This window comes from Phacochoerus africanus, chromosome 4 (assembly GCF_016906955.1).
Source record: "Phacochoerus africanus isolate WHEZ1 chromosome 4, ROS_Pafr_v1, whole genome shotgun sequence".
NCBI classification, from domain to species: Eukaryota; Metazoa; Chordata; class Mammalia; order Artiodactyla; family Suidae; genus Phacochoerus; species Phacochoerus africanus.
This window is the reverse complement of record NC_062547.1, coordinates 16,794,355-16,817,027: the sequence shown is the minus strand read 5'-3', so window position 1 is coordinate 16,817,027 and position 22,673 is coordinate 16,794,355. Positions and strand designations below refer to the sequence as shown.

Here is a 22,673-nt window from a genome sequence, read left to right as displayed (position 1 = left end):
AAAAAAAAGATAACGAAACAGGTTCGAAGACATAGTAACTTTTTTTTTTTTTTAATTTCATAGCTGCACCCATAGCATATGGAAGTGCCCAGGCCAGGGACTGAATCTGAGCTGTAGCTGCAGCAATGCCGGATCTCTTAACCTACTGCACCGGGCCAGGGATCGAACCCATGTCTCTTCATCAACCCAAGCCTCTGCAACTGGATTCCTTACCTCTGTGCCACAGCAAGAACTCCTCAAGTAACTTATTTAATCAATATCACACAGCAGGAATTCTCTGGCACAGCTTGAAGATCTGGCATTGTCATTGTAGCAGCATGGGTTGCTGCTATGGAGCGGGTTTTTAATTAATTAATTAATTTTTGTCTTTTTAGGGCTGCATCTGTGGCATGTGGAAGTTCCCAGACTAGGGGATGAATCGGAGTTGCAGCTGCCGAACTGGCCTACACCACAGGCACAGCAACACATGATCGAAAGTGTGCAGTCTACACTACAGCTCATGGCAATGCCAGATCTTCAACCCACTGATCAAGGCCAGGGATCTAACCCACGTCCTCGTGGATACTAGTTGCATTCATTACTGCTGAATCACAATGGGGAGTCCTGTGGAGCGGGTTTTATCTCTGGTCCAAGAACTTCCACAGGTGCAGCCAAAAAAAAACAAAACAAAACAAAAACAAAAAACACCTGCATTAAAAAAATGGATTTCCTGTCGTGGATCAGCGGTTAATGAACCCAACTAGCATCCCTGGCTTTGCTCAGTGGGTTAAGGATCTGGTGTTGCTGTAAACTGTGGTGTAGGACGCATACATGGCCTGGATTCTGAGTTGCTGTGGCTCTGGCGTAGGCCGGCAGCTATAGCTCCTATTGGACCCCTAGCCTGGGAACCTCCATATGCTGCAGGTGTGGCCCTAAAAAGACAGAAAGACAAAAAAAAAAAAAAAAATCACACAGTAAATAAGAGAGGCAAGGCCAGGATTTGAACCACAGATCTGAGCTCAGAGCCCAAACACTAAAAGCAACAATGCTGAAATGACTAGCACTAACAAGTGTAGGGTAGAAGAGGATCATACTATTTTCTTGTTTACTTACTCATTCAATAAACAGGACCACAGTACCTACTCTGTCACCTACTATATTCGAGGCCCTGTTTCAGGAGAGGTAAAATCAATAAAATGAGGTGTCTACTTTCCAGACAACAGGTCAGGAAAGCAGGGCTGTAGTCTCAGTAGATGCCCAACAGAGCCTGCCCTCCCTTCTGATGGAACCCTTCCAGATAAGAGAACCTGCATACCCTCTCAAGTCCATCCTGGGCTGGCACCTAGATCTGTGGTCTCCAACCTCAACCCCTTCCCAGACTATCCATTGCTGTAGTGACTTCTTACCAGCACCCCACCTCTGGCCCCTGCACAGCCCCCACATTCAGAGACTCCCCGGAAGGCCGAGCACCTGCCTGTCTCCACTCCTGGAGTTATACCAGCTCGGCTGAGGCCTGGGGCTAGTGGGAAGAGCTTCTTGGCCCCTTTCCAGAGGCAGGGGAGGAGGAGGGAGGCTGGGAAAGCAGGCCGGGGCTCGGTGTCGCAATTCCGGGCCGTGCTGGGACCTTTGCTCCGCGAGATGTCTATGGAGGGGAGGGAACGACTCTGGAGGCTGCTGGGAATGGGGTGGGGGTGCCCGGGAGGCAGTCCTTCTGTAGAGCAGCTCCGAGCCGCCAGGGTGAGGAGCGGAAGGGGAGAGCCGGGGAGCCGGCTTGTCTGCAGGGAAATGCGGCTGTCGGGGCTGGGGGTAGTGGCCGGGGGTGGCGCCGGGCCGAGGCGGGGGGCAGGCCGGCAGGGGGCGGAGTCAGCACGGCGGGGAAGCGGCCCCGTGGGCGGGGGCGAGGAGGCCAGGGCTCCATTTGGTCGGCTCCCGGCTCCTGGCCCCTCTCTCGCTCAGCTCCGGCTCCCTGGTGGCGGCGGACAAGGGACTGCACCATCCTCCTCTCCCAGCAAGGGGGCTCCAGAGACTGCCCAGCCAGGAAGTCTGGTGGCCTGGGCGCTCGGTGGGTCTGCTCCTCAGCAGTGGCCTGGGGATCTGCGCCGCGTGTGTCTCGTGTGGGGGTGGAGGGCGTCCTATGGATTTAGGAAGGGGTTTTGGGGGAGAAGTGAAGGATGATGATGGTGACTAAAGCTCGGGCAGCGACGACCTTCTATTTAGGTCCTAGAATAACTTCTGAGGGGGTCAGAGAGAGGAGGTCCTGTATGTGATTTGGGGTGACTCCTGGAGACAAGAGTTTTGGCCTGGGACCCTGGAAAGCGGCAGGAATGAGGTTGTCTAACAAGCAGCGTGTTTCACTGGGTGGAGGGAGCCTTGGTCACATGTCCTGGTTCCACCTAACTTTGGCTGTTCCCAGTGCTGGAGTGAGGGGAAAGGGGCCCCGGCAGAAGTGGGGCAGATGTGCCTGAACATTCTCTGATGGCCTGGAGGGGGCCCTGAGGAGGAAAGGTGGCACGGTAGCCAAGAGCTCAGACTTCCGTGTCAGAGAGACCAGAGTTGGAGTCTTGGCTCTACTGCTTAATTGTGTGGGCATAGGCAAATTTTCTTAATATCTTGGGACCCCAGTTTCCTCATCTCTAAATGGGGCTAAAGAATAGCCCTAACCTCACAGGGATAATGTTAAGGAAGGCCAGGAAAGCCTTAGCACAGGCTGACACATACATGGCAAACAAATGTTAGAAGGTTTGTGAGTATAGATAAAAGGCAGGATCAAGAGGGGAAGGAGCTCTGATCTGGGAGAGTGTAACCGGAATGTTCCTGCAGGACAGTCCTTTGGTAATGTCCAGGGCTCCAGGAAGAGATGTCCTTGTGGGTGGAGGCCCCTGTGCCTGATGTTTCTCCTGGTAAGCTTCTTCACTCCAGCCCTCTGTCTCCCCTGAGCCCAGGCCCCAGCTCCTCTTCTCCCTTGGGAATCAGCCTCCTTCACTACTTGCCTTCTGCCCTCCCCCAGAGAGCAGTGCAGAGCTGTTCTTGCTGTTGCTTGCCTCCTTCTGCCCAGACTACCTCTGTCCTGGTTCTGGTGCCTGGCCCCGGTTCCTGGCCCCCGCCAATACCCACCGGTCCTTCTCAATCGGCGAGGCTGCTGCTGGAGAGACTAGGCATGGCCAGTGTTACCCAGCTTGGCTTTCAAGAATTCTGTCTAATCTCTGAGATAGATGCACTTCAGCCCCCCAGGGAGGTCCTCATTTAAGGTATTAAGGTGCAAGGGACTCTTAAGTGACTAGGCCCAGAGCCCACACAAACCCCAGGGTCCCTGAGCCCAGAACCGTTATTTTGCTGCCCTCTACGGGTAGAGATGTTTACAGTTTCCCAAGAGAATGCTGGGGAGATGAACTGGGACCTGAGACCCCCCCCCTGTGCCTCTCTTTCGGGGGTCAGACTCTGCAGTGGAGCTGTGGGAGTCAGATGCACAAGATGCAAGCAGCCAGTCTCTGGGAAGCAGCAGCTGCATCCTCAGGGAGGAATCCAGCACACCCCAGTCTGCTGGGGGCGCTTTGAGGGTGGGGCTGGATGCAACAGAGTCCACGGCCCTGCTTCCCGGGGTGGAGGCCTCTCCAGAGTCTACAGGTGAGGAGCTGCTGGATTTGGAGGAGGTAGGGGCTCCCCCGATCTGGGAGGGGTAACTTCAGGGCTTATAAGATCATGGCTAAGTTCAAAGGCTTTGGGGTCAACTAGACCTAAGTGATCTGAATGTAAGTTTTCTTTCTATCTTAGGCTTTTTTGAGCCTCAGTTTCCTTAATGGAAATAATAAGCGTACCTATCTCTCGTAAGGACCAGTGCATATAGAGGGTTCAGACAGTACCTAGGACATAGTAGCACTTGGCATACAGGAGCTACTTGCTTAGAATAGGGAGACTAGACTGCATCTAATGAAGTGAATGAAGGTCACTGAGTGCTCAGAGCAGTGGCCAACTGGGCACCAAGTTTTTCTCTGAAGAACATTAAGCCTCTTCCATGTATCCAGAGCTCCGTCCACAAAAGCGGAAAAAGGGGCCAGCCCCCAAAATGCTGGGGAATGAGCTGTGCAGTGTGTGTGGGGACAAGGCCTCCGGCTTCCACTACAACGTGCTGAGCTGCGAGGGCTGCAAGGGATTCTTCCGTCGCAGTGTCATCAAAGGGGCTCGCTATGTCTGCCATAGCGGGGGCCACTGTCCCATGGACACCTACATGCGTCGCAAGTGCCAGGAGTGCCGTCTTCGCAAGTGCCGCCAGGCGGGCATGCGAGAGGAGTGTGAGTGTCTGGGGACCAGAGCTGGGGGGATAACCTGATAGGAAAGAGGGAATATGTGGGTGCCAGGATCTGAGGCCAGACAGGCAGCTGAGCCAACAGGGCCTTTGTCTACTTCCCTAAGTGTGGATTAAGATCTCTTCCTTGTTGGGAGTTCCCGTCGTGGTGCAGTGGTTAATGAATCCACCTAGGAACCATAAGGTTGCAGGTTCGATCCCTGGCCTTGCTAAGTGGGTTAAGGATCTGGCGTTGGTGAGCTGTGGTGTAGGTCGCAGATGCCGCTCGGATCCCATGTTGCCGTGGCTCTGGTGTAGGCCGGTGGCCACAGCTCTGATTAGACTCCTAACCTTGGAACCTCCACATGCCGCGGGACCAGCCCTAGAAAAGACAAAAAACAAAAACAAAAACAAAAAAAAAACTCTTCCTTGTTTTGGGAGTTTCCATTGTGGCTCAGTGGGCTAAGGATCCAGCGTTACCATGAGCTGTGGTGTAGGTGGCAGACGCTGCTCGGATCCCGCGTTGCTGTGGCTGTGGTGTAGGTCAGCAGCTGTAGCTCTGGTTTAATCCTTAGCCTGGGAACTTCCATATGCCACAGGTGTGGCCCTAGGAAAGAGGGGAAAAAAAAAAAAAAAGATCTCTTCCTTGTCTTTACCCAATGCTCTCTGCTTTTCTGGAACCTCAAACTACCCCTCTGCCCCATCCCTGCTTCCTGTCTCTCCCTCTTTTCCCGTCCTCATGTCTGACTCTGTCCTTAGGTGTCCTGTCAGAAGAACAGATCCGCCTGAAGAAACTGAAGCGGCAAGAGGAGGAACAGGCTCAGGCCACATCTGTGCCCCCAAGGGCTTCCTCGCCGCCCCAAGTCCTGCCCCAGCTTAGCCCAGAGCAGCTGGGCATGATCGAGAAGCTGGTGGCTGCCCAGCAGCAGTGTAACAGACGCTCCTTTTCAGACCAGCTTCGAGTCACGGTACTGGAGGGACCTGGGGAGAGGTCGCTGTGCCCAGAGCGCCAGTTGGCTTCTTGATGTCCGACTCAGAGTGATTTTTTTCCCCCCTCCCTGCCCTTCTGGGTAGCCTTGGCCCATGGCACCAGATCCCCAGAGCCGGGAGGCCCGTCAGCAACGCTTTGCCCACTTCACTGAGCTGGCCATCGTCTCTGTGCAGGAGATCGTTGATTTTGCCAAACAGCTGCCAGGCTTCTTGCAGCTCAGCCGGGAGGACCAGATCGCCCTCCTAAAGACCTCTGCGATTGAGGTGGTGAAGGCCAAGGGTGAAGGGAGGACGAGAGCGGGATGTCTGGGAAGTAGGGACGAGGGGCCAGCTGGGAAGTAGGGACGAGGGGCTCGACCTTTCCTGAAGGTGCCCTGGGCCAAGACCAGCCCGCTGCTTGTGTGCAGGTGATGCTTCTGGAGACATCTCGGAGGTACAACCCTGGGAGTGAGAGTATCACCTTCCTCAAGGATTTCAGTTATAATCGGGAAGACTTTGCCAAAGCAGGTGAGAACTGAGATCACAAAGGGATTGCTTTGGATGAACAGACGCTTTTTGTCATGGGGCCCATAATGACTCTAGAGCTACAGGCCCAGGGTTTGAATAGCTACCAAGGAAAGGCTCCACTTGTTTTTCCAAGACAGAAAGTTGGAATGCTGATAGGCCTCCCTTAACTGCCCCGGATAGACTCCTGTCCTCTGTTGTGTTAGGCCAGTGGTTCTCAAACTGTGTTCCCAGGAACCTGAAGGGGGGGGGGGTTCCGTGGAAGTGTCATCTTAGAAGTAAGGAGGCATAGGGAGTTCCCGTCGTGGCGCAGTGGTTAACGAATCCGACTAGTAACCATGAGGTTGCGGGTTCGGTCCCTGCCCTTGCTCAGTGGGTTAACGATCCGGCGTTGCCGTGAGCTGTGGTGTAGGTTGCAGACTCGGCTCGGATCCCGCGTTGCTGTGGCTCTGGCGTAGGCCGGTGGCTACAGCTCCGATTGGACCCCTAGCCTGGGAACCTCCATATGCCGCGGGAGCAGCCCAAGAAATAGCAACAACAACAACAACAACAAAAAGACAAAAGACAAAAAAAAAAAGAAGTAAGGAGGCACAGGGGAGTTTTCTTGGGGTGCAGTGGCTTAAGGATCTGGCATTGTCACTGCCCCAGCTCAGGTGGCTGCTGTGGTGCAGGTTCCATCTCTGGCCCAGGAACTTCCATGTGCCATAGGAATAGACGGGAAAAAAAGGAAGCACAGGAATGTCCTTTATCTTAACTTTAGCCAAACAAGAAGCTCCATTTAAATCTGTACTATATACTGTGCTTCTGCATAAGATTTTGCTTAAAGAAAAGATTTTACAGCTTGGGAAAAATACTCAAAAAGCTCACCAAGCCCATTATTGACTTCACCAAGTCAATAATTAAAAATCTTTTCAGATGTGCTTTTTAAGGATCTTGTGGCCTGATCTCCCCCCTTTCCTTCTCTTTCTCCCTTTCTTTTCCTTTCTTTTCTCTTTTTCTCTTTCTCTCTTTTTTCTTTTTCTTTCTCTTTCTCTCTCACTCTCTTTTCTCTCTCTCTCTCTCCCTCCCTCCCTCTCTCTCTCTCTCTTTCTTTCTTTCTTTTCCTCTCTCTCTCTTTCTTTCTTTCCCCTGAGGTATGTGGAATTCCCTAGCCAGGATTCAGATCCAAGCCACAGTTGGGGCCTGTGCTGCAACGGTGGTAACACTGGATCCTTAACCCACTGTGCCGGGCCGGGGATCAAACCTGCATCCCAGGGCTCCAGAGACACCACCAATCCTGTTGCAACACAGGGGGAACTCCAGGTTTCCCCTTTTTCTTTCTTTCTTTTCTTTTCTTTTTTTTTTTCCTTTTTAGGGCTGCACCTGCAGCATATGAAAGTTCCCAGGCTAGGAGATGAATCAGAGCTCTGTGACCTCCACCACAGCTCATGCAACGTCAGATCCTTAACCCAGTGAGTGAGGCCAGGGATCAGTCCCACATCCTCATGGATACTACTTGGGTTCTTAACATGCTGAGCCATAATGGGAACCCCCAGATTTCCCCCTTTTCAGTTGCTCTTTCTGGGGAGCCATGGAATTGGCATTGAAACATAGCAGACATGCCTAGGTGGGACAGTTTTAGGATACGAGTGAACACTTCTATCCCCATCCCATACCTGGAGTACTGTCTCCAAGAATTAGTTCACAATACTCTACTCTAGCTGATATTTGCTTGCAGTCTAAGCAGTGTTGGTTTCCTCATAATCAGTTGTGGTGATGTTTGCGTCGTGGGAGTGGGGTTAGAAAAGGATGGAAGGCCAAAGGTGTTCGGAGGGACAGGATTGAGTCGTGTACCACCTGAGAGAGTCCGTCTATAAAGTAAGGCTGATGCTGATTCCATTCTCAGATTTGGAGGATCCTGGTTTTCAGGGCAGAGCTCACAAAAGTTTCTCGTGACTCCGGCCAACTCTTGTCCCATCACACAGGCTACCCAGTGAGCTTTCCAGGGAGGTCTCCCTTCACAATAGGGCATGGCAGGCCTGTGTTGGCACCTCTTGCCTTCTGTCATGCAGGGTGTGCTGCCTGACTGTCTAGGCACCTGATAGGGATAATGTAATGACTTTTTCCAGTTTTAAAAACCCAGCCCAGAGTTCCCATTTGGCACAGCAGAAACGAATCTGACTAGGAACCATGAGGTTTCGGGTTCAATCCCTGGCCTTGCTCAGTGGGTTAAGGATCCAGCGGTTCCGTGAGCTGTGGTGTAGGTCGCAGACACAGCTCAGATCTGGTGTAGCTGTGGCTGTGGTGTAGGCTGGTGGACCTGATTGGACCCCTAGCTTGGGAACCTCCATATGTCATGGGTATGGCCCTAAAAAGAAAAAAAAAAAAAAAAAAAGCCCAGCCCGTCCCCTTTCTCGACCTGACCACCCTTTCTCCAGATGGTTACCATCCCAGTCCTTCTCCACGGCCTTCTCCTTCAAAACATCCTTTCTGAAGCCTTCCCTGTTCTCATGTCCATGTGTTCCTTCAGCACTTGTGGATTTGTGCTATCTGAATCTGTACCTATTTATAAATTCATTTATATAAGTGTTTTTTATGTCATCATGTTTGTCTTTCATTTCTCGTTTTGTCAGTGATGTCTTGGGGAGAAAGGTCAGGGGTGCTCTTTGGTCAGGTCTCCGTCCTCCTCTGTCTTCACTGCCTTTGCTGCATGCATGGGTGACTAAGGATGCGAACTGATCACACGGGGGACATTCACTCAGCGAGCAGCAGCAGACCCTCACAGGGGGCGTAGGTCTAGAACCTTCTCATCCTCTTTGTACAAAGGGGTTGTTTAGCACAGTGCGAGGCTTGACATCTCACCAAAAAATGTTTTCTAAATGGAGCTTGTCCATTAAATGGATCAACACACACTTGATAAACATCAGGGTGAAAGTACAGGAAGTGACTAATCAAGATGCCTGGAATGGAAAAGTTAGCAGATGGTTGCTAGAAGAAATGTGAGAAAGCCTAGGGGACAGCGTGGGGTGGGGAGATTTTAAGAGTGTGTATGGGAGGAGTTCCCGTCGTGGCGCAGTGGTTGATGGATCCAAACAGGAACCATGAGGTTGCGGGTTCGGTCCCTCCCCTTGCTCAGTGGGTTGAGGATCCGGCGTTGCCGTGAGCTGTGGTGTAGGTTGCAGACGAGGCTCGGATCCCCCATTGCTGTGGCTCTGGCGTAGGCTAGCAGCTGCAGCTCCAATTGGACCCCTAGCCTGGGAACCTCCATATGCTGTGGGAGCGGCCCAAGAAATAGCAAAAAGACAAAAAAAAAAAGATTGTGTATGGGAGAAGGGTTGTGTATGGGAGGAGTGTTACCATTTCAGGCCATGATTTATTGAACTTCAGTCTCCTCAGTAAGAAGCCTGGTTCTATTTTTCACTTTTAAAATTTTGCTTTTTGGGGCCGCACCCACGGCATATGGAAGTTTCCAGGCCAGGGGTCGAATTGGAGCTGCTGCTGGCCTACACTACAGCCACAGTGACTCGGAGTTGCATCTGTGACCTATACCACAGTTCACTGCAATGCCAAATCCCCAACTCACCAAATGAGGCCAGGGATCAAACCTGCATCCTCATGGACACCAGTCGGATTCACTTCCGCTGCACCACAATGGGAACTCCAATTTTTTAAACGTTTATTATTTATTTGACCAACACTTATATGGTAGTTACCATAAGTGGCACTCATTATTCTCAGGACCCGTTTTTGAGGTAGGTACTATTATTATCTGCGTTCTAGAGATGGCTCAAAGAGCTTAAATATCTTACCCAAGGTCATTCCACCTAGTAAATGTTAGAGCCAGGACTCAAACCCAGGGAGTCCAACACCAGAGTCCACATTGCTTTGTTTCCCCTGTGAAAGGAAACATGAAATGTATCACTAGTATTCCAATAAGTAAGGCCAATTGCCATGAAAAGGTCTTTTTATAGACAAACATAAGGGTACTTTATATTTCTAGTAACATAGGAGCCCTCAAGAATTCTACTAAGAATTCTATTAGAGAAGTTCCTAGATGTGGCTCAGCAGGTTAAGAATCTGACTAAGGAGTTCCCATCGTGGCGCAGTGGTTAACGAATCCGACTAGGAACCATGAGGTTGCGGGTTCGGTCCCTGCCCTTGCTCAGTGGGTTAAGGATCCGGCGTTGCCGTGAGCTGTGGTGTAGGTTGCAGACCCGGCTCGGATCCCCCATTGCTGTGGCTCTGGTGTAGGCCGGTGGCTCCAGCTCCAATTGGACCCCTAGCCTGGGAATCTCCATATGCCGAGGGAGCGGCCCAAGAAATAGCAAAAAGACCAAAAAAAAAAAAAGAATCTGACTAATATCCATGAGGACGCTGGTACAATCCCTGGCCTTGCTCAGTGGGTTAAAGGATCTGGCATTACTTCAAGCTATGGCATAGGTCACAGATGTAGCTCGGATCTGGCATTGCTGTGGCTGCGGTGTAGGCAGCAGCTGCAGCTCCAATTTGACTTCTACCCTGGGAATTTCCGTATGCCGTGGGTGCAGCACTAAAGGAAAAAAAAAAGAATTCTGTTAGAATTCTTAGTATTATTTAATTCAGCACGTTCTGAATTCTGGGCACAGTGCAAAGTGCTCTGTCTGCTTTTATTTATTTGGTCTTTTTTTTTTTTTGTCTTTTTGCCATTTCTAGGGCCACTTCTGCGGCATATGGAGGTTCCCAGGCTAGGGGTCTAATCGGAGCTGTAGCCACCAGCCTATGCCAGAGCCACAGCAATGCGGGATCCGAGCTGCGTGTACGACCTACACCACAGCTCACGGCAATGCCAGATCCTTAACCCACTGAACAAGGCCAGGGATCGAACCTGCACCCTCATGGTTCCTAGTCGGATTCGTTAACCACTGCGCCACGACGGGAACTCCTGGTCTTTTCCTCTTTTAAGTCCACACCCATGGCACATGGAGGCTCCCAGGCTGAGATCCAGTTGGAACTGTAGCTGCCGCCTACACCACAGCCACTGCAACTCAGGATCCAAGCCAAGTCTGTGACCTACACCAGCCGGCAGTGCCGGGTCCTTAACCCACTGATTGAGGCCAGGGATTGAACCTGCGTCCTCATGTATGCTAATTGAATTTGCTAACCCCTGAGCCATGAAGGGAACTCCTGTTGCTTTATTTTATTTTTTGGTTGTGCTCTTGGCATGTGGAAGTTTCCAGGCCAGCGATCAAACCGGTGCCACAGCAGGGACCTGAACCACAGCAGTGACAACACTGGATCCTTAATCACTCGGCCACCAGGGAACTCCTATATGCTTTATCATGTAACTATCACAACAGTTTTATAAGTTCAGATATGAGTCCATCTCACAGGTGAAGTTTAGAGAGGTTAAGAAACCTACTCAAGGTTACACACCTGAGCCCTGGAAGCTTCTCTTTTTTTAGTGCTGCACCTGTGGTATATGGACGTTCCCAGGCTCGGGGTCAAATAGGAGCTACTGCTGCCAGTCTGCACCACAGCCACAGCAACTCGGGATCCAAGCCTTGTCTGCAGCCTATACCATAGCTCACAGCAACGCTGGATTGCCAACCCACTGAGCAAGGCCAGGGATGGAACCCACATCCTCATGGATACTAGTCAGGTCCACTTCCACTAAGCAACAACAGGAACTCCCTTGGAGACTTCTGAGTTCTTAGCAGTTTCCTCAGTTGAGCAGTGCTGCCCATGCCACACACCCCAGCCTCTCTTCTGCCTCCCCAGGGCTGCAGGTGGAGTTCATCAACCCCATCTTCGAGTTCTCCAGAGCCATGAATGAGCTGCAACTAAATGATGCTGAGTTTGCCTTGCTCATTGCCATCAGCATCTTCTCTGCAGGTGCGGAGGAGGGGCAGGAGGGAAACCAAGCAAGAGATTCACACCGAAGAGTGCTGCCGTCCCCATAGGGCAGGAATCGTGGGGGTGGAGGCTCTTGCTGTGCTACCTTGGGATGGGAGAGGTTGGGTGGGCTGTGTTCCTATATTTTGGTTGTGATTTGGGGTATGGAAGGAAGACCCTGGCCAGACCTGCTACTCAACTCTGTTGGTGACCTATAGACCGGCCCAACGTGCAGGACCAGCTCCAGGTAGAGAGGCTGCAACATACATATGTGGAGGCCCTGCATGCCTACGTCTCCATCCACCACCCCCATGTGAGTCTCCCCACTCTGCCCCCTTTCTTCCTCTACAGGCTCAGCCCCTGACACACCTACTTTCCCTCCAAGAATCCCTCCCTGACTACATCGTGCACAGACAATTCTCTACCTCTCCCACAACTCCCCACCTTGCCCCCCTTCCTTGGGGAGAGACAAAGGCTGCACTTGTCCCTCTTCTTCCCCAGGACCGACTGATGTTCCCACGGATGCTAATGAAACTGGTGAGCCTCCGGACACTGAGCAGCGTCCACTCAGAGCAAGTGTTTGCCCTGCGCCTGCAGGATAAAAAGCTTCCCCCGCTGCTCTCTGAGATCTGGGATGTGCACGAGTGACTGTTCTTCCCCCACACCGTGTCTTCTGTTTTTTGGGCTAGATGGCTGAGGCGTGACTGAGAAGGGCAGACATTTCTGAGGGCTGGGCAAAGGACATCCTCACGTGGCATTAAAAGACAGTCAAAGGGTTGGGAATTTTGTGGCTGCTGGGTCCTGGGGATTCTGCTGAAACAGTGCTCCCATGTGAAGACGGTACTGACCCTGCCAAATGGATGAACCTGGGGGCCACTTTGCACAAGGTTGGCCAGGGCCCTGCCCATCCTGCCTCTACCACTTCCTGTTTTCCCCACGGGGCCCCAAGAAGAATTCTCCACTGTCAGCCTGCGGCTTGGCCGTAAATGCCTCAGGGCTGCCTCACTGATAGGACTGGCACTGTGTGTACAGGAAGATCGAAATTAATACAGGATGAGAGAAACCCATTTCTGGATTGGGAGTGGGGGCCCGGCAACGGAGGCGGGAAGGCTGTGTCCTTTAAGGAGCTGCTTCCAGATTCCGAGGAGGGAGACAAGTCACAAGTGACAGCCTTGGCAGTGAGCGGGGACCTCCTTTTACTAGCCCCATTGAGCCATAAGGGTCAATGAAGTGTTGAGGCTTAGATGCCCCCTTCCCGTTCGGTTGTCTTCCTGTGGGAAGGAGGTGTGGGATTTTCCGACCTAACGCCTCAGTCGTACACCTGTGTTCATGCCCGCGGGTATAATACCTTGGTTTTCCCGTTGACATCTGAAAAAGAGCAATCCCTCCTCTTGGCCCGCAGACCCTTGGGACAGGAAGAAAGGTCCCCTGAGGCCAGGGGTAGGCTGACCGGTTTCAGGGTTAGCGTCTCCAAAGGGCTGGACTCCATTTCCCAGCGGGCACCGCGGCACCGCTAACGCCCCCTCCCGTGGAGCGTCCCGGTGTAGGTGAAACCGCGGCCTGCGCCTTCCGGCATCAGGTCCCCCCGCCGCCCCTGAATTGGTAGGTTCCACCGCCGAGGCCGCCAGCTTGCCAGCCCGGGAGGCTGGGCACCTCCAAAGCGCGAGCGGGGGGAGGGAAGTCAGGTAAGAGGGACGGTTAGAAAGTCTCAGGGGCAGCTTATCTTGAGAAGTCGCTTCCAGATTAATCCACATTTCCTCGAGATGGACTCTATTACCGTGTCGAATTAAAATCTGTTTTAGTAACCTAAAGAAAAAGTGTTCCTGTGGGTCCTCCCCTTGGCACGTAAAGGCGCTGGGCTGGCCCAACGCTCCCCATCGCGTTCCCACTCCCACACGGATAGGTGTGTGCGTAGCCGCCTTTCTCCTGAGGTCGGCTCCACCCTTCAGCCCTCGGCTTGGTGCAGCCCTGTCCTCCCGGGGGTGAATGGTACGGCCCCCGGCCCCCCTCGGCTCCCCCTCCTTCACCGGGTCCGAGTGGTAGGCCCCCCCCCCCCGCCCCCGGTGAGGACGCGGAACTGGCGCGCGCTCTGAGCGGCGTCCGCGCCGGCGAGCGACTGACGCTTGGCTGCAGAGGGTCGCGCGGCCGAACCTGGCCGGTCCTGAGGCTCCAGAGGTAGGAAGGTCTGGGCCACTGGGGGCCTGGAAGGGTGTTTGGGGTGGGGCTCCCCGGGGGATACGGGCTATGAGAGGAAACAGGGGCTTTAGTGGGAAGGGGACTCTAAGGAGCCCACAAGGTTGTGTGAGGGGGCGTGGGGTCTCGAGAGAGAGCAGCGGCCTGTAGGAAGGGGGTAGGACAAGGGGTGGGGGCCAAAGGGGTTCCAGCTGCGAACCTGGGCGCAGCTTGCGGCTGCGGGGCTAGATTCCTGAGAGGCTGACGGGCGGCCCTGGTTCCGGGGCGGGTGCGGGGGAGAACTGTCCAGCAGGTGAGGGGGCGGGCAGAGCTGTCCTGTCCGGGGGCTAAACACATGGCGCGCGTGTGTACGTGTGTCTCTGTCTGTGCGTGACTGTGTGTGTGTGTGTGTGCGCGCGCGCGTTCCCCATTATTGGTTAGAATTTGAATAAACACTTTGGCTTCTTAAATTTCTTTTTTTTTTTTTTAATTTGGTGTTTCAAAATTGGCTTGTTGGGGAGTGGAGACCCCGTTCAGTCTTTCCTGAAACTGATTGCCTCCCCATCCTCGTGCATCTTTAGATTCATCCTTCTTTCCCTGCCTTCCCTACTTCCCCAACCCTGCCTATTGCTGCCTCCTTGCTCTCATTCTTCCCCACGTTGGACCAGTCTGTGCTGATGCGCTTGCAAGGTCACTGCCTGGGGAGGAGGAGGGGAGAGAGCCTCTTATTGTGCTCACGTCAGCAGATGTCCTATCACTCTCTGGTTCTTGTGGTTTTACTGTGACATCCTGCCAAAATGAGGGACGAATCCAAAGGGTTGGTTAACATAGCCATTTGTAAGCTGAAAAGACAAGATAGCTTAAAGGTCTGTGGATTCTAAATCTGCGTGTGGATGGTGTTGGGTGGTAATTGTGTAGGACTTCAGCGGATAGGTATGAGTCTTTAGCTTGATGCCTTTGGAATATAGGAGCTGGGAATGAGGGGCTGCCCGTTAGTAAATATGGTTGAGGCAAGAGGCGGAGTCTGAGTCTGGGTGGATGTGAAGACAGTGTGAGTATAGGTAGTGTTAAGAGGACTTAGAGTCTTTGTGAAGAGGGGAGAGAATGGGAAGAAAAGCCTTATCTCTGCAGTTTGAATAACTAAAGGCAGTAGCTGTTGAGATAGAACTGAGGCTAAAAATCCATCCTATCATTAGTGGCTAGAATAGTCACAAGATCTCAGGGTTCTTGTTTGTGACTTGTTTGTGGAGGGAGACAGCATTGTAGAGCACGATAATGATTTGTTTTATCAAATGATTCTCAAGGAAAGAGGGACTGGGATCCCAAGGATAGAGGCCTGATCCCTGATATATTAGTAGAAGATGCTTCAGGTGTGATCTTTGAGATATTAGCTGGAAAGGGCTCCTGGTTTTCAATGTAAACATAGATTTCAAGACTTAACCTTGTGCTCTGGTCCTGTAAATTGTTTCATTTTAAGATACTTTGGCTCTCACTATGCATTTTACACATAATTCTTTATAAAGTATGCTTTTACCCATCTCCCATTTCATTTTTTCATTTTCCTCCCCTTTTTCTGCTTGGGAGGAGCTGGATTCTGCTCTATAACAGGGCCTTACATTCTGCAGAATGCTCAAGATTCTGTGGCAGTGGAGAGAACCAAAGAGCTTTTGGGGTGGTGGTGATGCCTAAAAATGAATATATAGCAAGATTGGGAACTTGGTTTTGGTTGTGTAGAAAGGTGATATGTCTATGAAAATCCAGGATTAGGACAAAGTGCAAACTAAAAGCAAATGGGGGAGAAGATAACCTCATAATAATAGCTGTCAATGGAAGAGGTATCTCCAGATTCAAGGAGAATGAATTATTATGGGCATTGGCCAACTCTGGAGTAGCAGCTGCTTAGCACTGTGCGGTCACCAAGCAGGGGAGGGGCCGTGGCTCTGCTATATATAGTCCTAGAGCCAGAGTTGCTATGGAGATAAAACTAAATCCTATTACCTGCAGGTCCTCTATTGGGAGCAAGGGAAAGGAAGAGTATTTTGACAATTTGAAAGGTGTTGTAAATAGGTCTTTTTTTATTATTAAGTATGGGGGGGAAAAGATGGAACTTCTACTCATCTAAGTCAAATAGAGCCTTAAGCATACAGAGAGTGTGTACACTGTATGTATGGGAGTGCACACAACAGCAAAGGAGGAAGTGGTGTGTGTAGTGAACAAGGTCTTAGTGTGGCCGCATGCGGAGCACAGAGCTGGGATCTTGGAAGCACTGAAAGTAGCCTTGTCATGGAGTGAAACATTTTATTTAGAGAAGTGTATGGAGACCCAAAAGGAAATAGATTATAGTTAAGACCGTGTAAGCTTTTCTGAATTTTTGGACTGTGGTCCTCTGAGCACCTCTCCCTGTCCTTGCAAAAATCGTGTTATTTCTGCATCTAATTCTTAATCTCTGTAAGATGTAGAAGGACAAGGCCTCTGTCTATTTTGTATTACGATTCCAATCTTGGGACCAGAATAGAGGCGGAAGACTGTAATTCAGCACCAAGGGCAGAGCTAGTAGCATTAGCCATTGGGCCCCTTTCTTGCTTGAAGAGGGTAGAAAAATGGTTTAGATGAAGCAATTGGGGCATAGATATTCTTTATTTGAGTTTGCATGGGGAAGAGTAGCCAGCCATTGTTATTGTCTGAGTGCAATTAACTATAGGGTCAATATGGTAGTTTCATATTAAGCTGAATGCAAAATGTTGGAACAGAGAATAATTAGGTTTCCACCTAGAGCTAGGAGTGTAGATTAGTGCTGTTTAGAGAGTCTGATTTGATCCTGATCCACCCTGGAGCAGTCCTGAAAGTGACTTAATTTTTGTTATCATAATAACTGAGTCCAGATTAGACTGACTGGACTTGTTTTTCAGAAACAGCCCCAGGGGTGAGGCTGGAAATGAGCTGGTTTGCAGGGATGGAGAGGTGAGCCATTACTTATCCCACTTCTTGACATTTGACTCTGTGAGCTCTTAAGCCTGGACGGAGCTCTAGGCTAGGAAAAGTGTCATGTTCTCCTATCTTTAGTACGGAAAAATGGAAGATCTTCTGACCTATGTCCCTGGCCGGGATAAAGCTGAGAGGGATAAGTTCCTTAAGCATGGCAATGGATCTTATCAGTACTTTTTTCCTATCAAACTTGGATTTTCAGATATCAGAATTCCTCCTGGGAACATCGACTCCGTGCTTGGTGCCTTGAGGTTTCTCTGAGATGAACTGATGTATTGGAACCATGGTGCAAAAGAAGAAGTTCTGTCCTCGGTTACTTGACTATCTAGTGATCGTAGGGGCCAGGTGACCAAGAAATGACTGATTTTTGCTTGTTGTCTGGGATAGCCACAGAATCTGTAATGATTCCCCTTCCCCATTTCCATGTTGCCTTGCATATCTTATTCTTCTCCTGTTGTTTTACCCTGATGGGAACCTTGCTGCCAGTAGTGAAAACAAAACAGGTGGAATGAGTGTATTGGTCTGGAGCAGCAGAGACAGCAAAACTCTGCTCTGTTTTTTTGATTGTTGTTGTTGCCTTTTTAGGGCCACACCCACGGCACATGGAGGTTCGCAGGCTGGGGGACAAATCAGAGCTACATCTACTGGCCTATGCCATAGCCCACAGCAGCACAGGATCTGAGCTGCATCTGTGACCTACACCACAGCTCACGGCAATGCTGGATCCTTAACCCACTGAGCAAGGCCAGGGATCGAACCCACATCCTCATGGGTACTCATCAGATTCATTTCCTCTGGGCCACAATGGGAACTCCCGCAAAACTCTGCTCTTAACTAACATGTTTGTGATTTTGAGCAAATATATTCTATAATAAACCATAATGGAAAAGAATATTTGAAAAGAATTTGTGTATATATATACATGTATATATGTTTATATATAAAATGAATCACTTTGCTGTGTAGCAGAAATTAATACAATGTTGTAAATCAGCTATACTTCAATAATATGTAGGTGTGAGTGTATATATATATATATTACCTTAATAATATTATCTTATTTTGTAAGAAGGAAAAGTGCATTGTGTTTCTCTATTTACATATGCCCTTTTGGGAATTCATTAGCTAATACACCTTGAAAGGTGCTAGTCATCTTAAGGTGTTAGTGATGATTTTACTGCCATTTTCCTTTCATCTCAGGATAGGCGTCTTCATGGCAGCCTACCAGCTAAGTGTGGCAAACGGCGCCTGTGTTTTCCAAGGTCTTGCAGCTAGCTTACTTTATCTTAAAAAGCATTTTGAACTTTATTTCTTGGCTGTGGTTAAAACATGAAAGCCTTCCTATCCCCTCAGGCTGCTGAATTTGTGTATGTTCTCCAGGCACCCAAGCAGTGATAGTGTGGCCCAGACTCCGGAATTGCTACGGCGATACCCGTTAGAGGATCACCCTGAGTTTCCCCTGCCCCCGGATGTCGTGTTCTTCTGCCAGCCAGAGGGCTGTTTGAGTGTGCGGCAGCGGCGCATGAGCCTGCGGGACGACACCTCTTTTGTCTTCACCCTCACCGACAAGGACACTGGAGTCACGCGTTATGGCATCTGTGTTAACTTCTACCGCTCCTTCCAAAAGCGGGTGCCTAAGGAAAAGGGGGAGGCTGGGGCAGGGTCCCGTGGGAAGGAAGGACCCCGGGCCACCTGCGTCTCAGAAGAGGTTAGCACTGAGAGCTCAGAGAGTGGCTCGACCCTGCAGCCTCCCAGTGCTGACTCGACCCCAGATGTGAACCAGTCCCCTCGGGGCAAGCGCCGGGCCAAGGCGGGGAGCCGGTCCCGCAACAGCACTCTGACATCCCTGTGTGTGCTCAGCCACTACCCCTTCTTCTCCACCTTCCGGGAGTGTCTGTACACCCTCAAACGTCTGGTGGACTGCTGTAGCGAGAGGCTGCTGGGCAAGAAACTGGGCCTCCCTCGAGGCATACAAAGGTGCAGTTTGCTGCTGACACTCAGAAGGGGGGGTGGCATTCAGAGTTGAGGTATAGTTGACTTGGGAGGGCCTTGTGAACTGTCCTCTAAAGCCTGAGGTCCTTCAACCTACTTAAGTGTGTTATGTTAGTCCTTGCTAAGCAACACTGCTGCAGCATTAGACCTTCTTCTGTAATCAGGTTTGGGGTGATGCTGAAGAATTTGGTGTTTCATGGTGGGCAGGACAGTAAGTCCTGCTGTGTATATGTTTTTGCACTTGTTCTTGCCCTTGTGTGTACTCTGTGGTCCTAGCTGAGCCTGAAGGGTGAGCTTCTCCACTTGCAGTCATTATACCCTCTATGGTGCTTTGGGTTGCAGTGGGGTACCAGCTCCTAGTGCTTATGTGTCTGTTTCCTGCTCTGTGCTCCTCAGGGACACGATGTGGCGCATCTTCACTGGATCGTTGTTAGTGGAGGAGAAGTCAAGTGCCCTTCTGCACGACCTTCGAGAGATCGAGGCCTGGATCTATCGCTTGCTGCGTTCCCCAGTACCCATCTCTGGGCAGAAGCGAGTGGACATTGAGGTCCTGCCCCAGGAGCTCCAGCAAGCTCTGACCTTTGCTCTTCCAGACCCCTCTCGATTCACCCTAGTGGATTTCCCACTGCACCTCCCCTTGGAACTTCTGGGTGTGGATGCCTGTCTTCAGGTGCTAACCTGCATCCTGCTAGAGCACAAGGTGAGAGGGCCAACTTTCTAGACTGTTCTAGGAAAGGGGCTTTGAAATATGGCAGAGGCTAGATCATGAGCTCTTTGAGGGTAGGGACTACATCTTTTTTATCATTTTGTTTCCAGGAGATAACACAATACCGGGTATACAGTAGGTACTCATTGGGTGTGGGTTAAATTAAGGCCCTGGTATCTTGGAGGGATGTTCAGAGGGCTTGACATTCAGTTGAATTATCATTAACTATCCCAGTCTAATTCTCTGGAAATTTCAGTAGTTCTTTTGTAATGGGTGATCCTGAGATTTGAGGGTATAAGAACTAGGACGGTAAAGGAGTGATTCAAGCGGGGATTATTACAGTGCTTGTGTTGGTAGGTGGCAGGCAGGGTGGGGCGAGGGACAGTGATAATTGCAGAAACTAAGCTCCCAGAGCCGTGGGTGGGCATGGCAAAATAGAAATTGTAGTGTTGGAAGCTGTTTTCTCATAAACTTGATTTATCCTCTTGAATGATTCTTATGGTATGGCTTATGGCAGGTGGTGCTACAGTCCCGAGACTACAATGCACTCTCCATGTCTGTGATGGCATTTGTGGCAATGATCTACCCTTTAGAGTATATGTTTCCTGTTATCCCCCTGCTGCCCACCTGCATGGCATCAGCAGAACAGGTGAGTCGCAAGGTGTCTTGTGGCTTTGTCACCTCTGTTCCAACTCTGTCCAGCTCTAAGGGAGAAGGCTCAATGCCCAAAGAAGTTGTAAATCAGTCTTGGTCCTGAATTCCTATTGTTACTTACTTGTCTGCAAAATCTGACCTAACTTGAACTGATCTGGTGAAGCTATGCTATTGATGTTTTTTATTTTTCACAGTTAATGTTAATGACTATAAGCTATTGGCTATACCACTGTAGGTGCTACATAATATATAGAGTATGCACTGTTACCTTTCTAAAATTTGAAAAATTGTGAATTTTGAAACACATTTACCTTTGAGAATTTTGGAAAAGGGAATGTGGACCTGTGTTTTCCTTATCTGGAAAAATCCCGACTCAATAAATGGTCACAGTAGATTTTGGTTTTCTTTCTTATCTTTTCCACAGCTGCTGTTGGCTCCAACACCATACATCATCGGGGTCCCTGCCAGCTTCTTCCTCTACAAACTGGACTTCAAAATGCCTGATGATGTGTGGCTAGTGGATCTGGACAGCAACAGGGTGAGGCTCCTGGCTGAGGCATTGTAGGGTCTAGAATAGAGTTGTGTTCTCTTTTACTAGCTTATTGCTAGGAAGGTCCTGAGTCTGTGGGTGATTGCTCTTGTGAGACTCATTGAAACAACTTTTTAAAAAAATGCTACTTGTAGGAGTTCCCATCGTGGCTCAGTGGTTAATGAATCTGACTAAGAACCATGAGGTTGTGGGTTCGATCCCTGGCCTTGCTCAGTGGGTTAAGGATCCGGCGTTGCCATGAGCTGTGGTGCAGGTTGCAGACGCAGCTTGGATCCCACATTGCTGTGGCTCTGGCGTAGGCTTGGCAGCTATAGCTCCGATTAGACCCCTAGCTTGGGAACCTCCATATGCCGCGGGTACGGCCCTAGAAAAGGCAAAAAGACCAAAAAAAAAGCTACTTTTACTTTATTGGCTTAATAGGCCCTGGGCTAGGACTCAAAAGAATTACAAGGTTTAGTTTTGCCAGAGTTTATGTGCTTCCCCGCATCTTCCCAGAGCAGTAGGACAGTTGTGGTTGCAGAGCTGTTCATATGGTGTCGGTCAGCTAATGGTTTTCTGGGAGTGCAGGTTCTAGTTAAGAAACTGTCTTTCAGTGCATGCTTTAAAAAATATCTATTAACATTCTGCAATGTGAGTACATTCGAACTTCAGTAAGTAGCCCTTGTAAATGTTCATCGTAAAACTTTAGAATATGCAAATAAGTATAAATTAGTAAATAAAAAGCATAATCCTATTGTCTAGAGGAGTCACCAATAATGTTTCGGTGTACTGTTTCCTTTCGGGGTATATGTATATGTCACATACATGTGTATATGTGTATCTTGTATATGTGTGTATATGGTATATGTATTTGTATGTATATAATAATACTTTCTATATATAACTTCTATTCTTGTTACTTACCCTTATATAAGAGAAACTCCAGAGCAAATAATTCTAGGGTTGTGCCTTTTATCTTTTTTTGGTGCAGGTGATTGCCCCCACCAATGCAGAAGTGCTACCTATCCTGCCAGAACCAGAATCATTAGAGTTGAAAAAACACTTAAAACAGGTGGGTGAAGAGTGAAGAAAAGAAAGGGGAGCAGTAGCAGCTGTAGGACTGCTTTAGGCTGACAGCTTTTGAAGGAGCCAGTTTCCTTTCAGACTTCAAGTGAAGTAAATTTTCTTAGCCTTGGATGAGCTTAAGAAGAGGTATATCTCATTTCTGGGTGGCAGGGTGAATCTTAAAAAGGGCTTTTTAGGTTCCTTTTATTTTTTTATTTTTTATTTATTTTTACTTTTTATTTTTTATTTTATTTTTTTGTCTTTTTGCTATTTCTTGGGCCGCTCCAGCAGCATATGGAGGTTCCCAGGCTAGGGGTCCAGTTGGAGCTGTAGACACCGGCCTACACCAGAGCCACAGCAACACGCAGTCGGAGCTGTAGACACCGGCCTACACCAGAGCCACAGCAACGCGGGATTCGAGCTGCGTCTGCAACCTACATCACAGCTCATGGTAACGCCGGATCGTTAACCCACTGAGCAAGGACGGGGACCGAACCTGCAACCTCATGGTTCCTAGTCGGATTCGTTAACCACTGCGCCACGACGGGAACTCCTTAGGTTCCTTTTAATTCACTGTGTTCCCTCCCACCTTCTAATGCTCGCTCATAATGCTGTATGAAACAACCCATTCACTTTCTGTTTCTTGTCCCGTCTGGCATTCTTTCTGGCCTTGGAGCATTCTCTCAGTCTTTATAAGGAGGGACTTGGTAGTTTGGACAGTCTGGCTCCCTTTATATTTTCTTCTTGAATTGATCTCTGATCCCCATAGAATCCTTTCTTCAAAAATTCCTTTGAGTAAACCTTAATGCGTTTTTCATTTATTGATTTTCTTCTTCTCCTGCATGCTGAACACAGTACCTGAAGGTAAAACATGACGAGACCCTGTGCCTCTGCCCTGTCATATGTGTTATGTAAAACCACCTGTAGCTAGCTCTGTATTTCTATGTAGGAATCCCTAAATTTAA

At 49.9% G+C, this 22,673-nt stretch overlaps 2 protein-coding genes across 46 annotated transcripts in view; both read left to right on the top strand.

Annotated features, from left to right (window-relative positions):
• Positions 1-1,651: 1,651 nt before the first annotated feature.
• On the top strand, positions 1,652-12,388 carry NR1H3 (nuclear receptor subfamily 1 group H member 3). Of its 7 annotated transcripts, XM_047775814.1 has the most exons (11): positions 1,652-1,716; positions 1,936-2,041; positions 2,800-2,879; positions 3,415-3,603; positions 4,002-4,268; positions 5,021-5,229; positions 5,336-5,515; positions 5,659-5,758; positions 11,492-11,605; positions 11,824-11,918; positions 12,107-12,388. In XM_047775814.1, the coding sequence occupies exons 3-11, from the start codon at positions 2,837-2,839 to the stop codon at positions 12,251-12,253; spliced, it is 1,344 nt and encodes a 447-aa protein (XP_047631770.1). In that variant the 5' UTR covers positions 1,652-1,716; positions 1,936-2,041; positions 2,800-2,836; the 3' UTR covers positions 12,254-12,388. The 7 variants fall into 7 exon arrangements, with proteins under 7 accessions (XP_047631770.1, XP_047631771.1, XP_047631772.1 ...); XM_047775815.1 differs by lacking the exon at positions 1,652-1,716 and having other exon boundaries at positions 1,853-2,041; positions 11,781-11,918; positions 12,107-12,245; XM_047775813.1 differs by lacking the exon at positions 1,652-1,716 and having other exon boundaries at positions 1,854-2,041.
• A 141-nt stretch (positions 12,389-12,529) lies between these two features.
• Positions 12,530-22,673, top strand: part of MADD (MAP kinase activating death domain) — a 45,580-nt gene continuing 35,436 nt past the window's right edge. For 36 of the 39 annotated variants that reach the window (XR_007134369.1, XM_047775799.1, XM_047775806.1 and 33 more), the window contains exons 1-7: positions 12,530-13,780; positions 16,965-17,107; positions 18,143-18,739; positions 19,151-19,454; positions 19,978-20,109; positions 20,539-20,652; positions 21,635-21,715. Coding sequence is in view for 38 of the 39 variants with exons in the window: in XM_047775799.1 (XP_047631755.1) it covers positions 17,046-17,107; positions 18,143-18,739; positions 19,151-19,454; positions 19,978-20,109; positions 20,539-20,652; positions 21,635-21,715 (1,290 nt within the window). In the remaining variant the exon portion in view is untranslated. Of the gene's footprint in view, positions 13,781-16,720; positions 16,739-16,964; positions 17,108-18,142; positions 18,740-19,150; positions 19,455-19,977; positions 20,110-20,538; positions 20,653-21,634; positions 21,716-22,673 lie in introns of those variants that run through there. The other 3 variants (XM_047775770.1, XM_047775790.1, XM_047775776.1) reach the window with 3 other exon arrangements.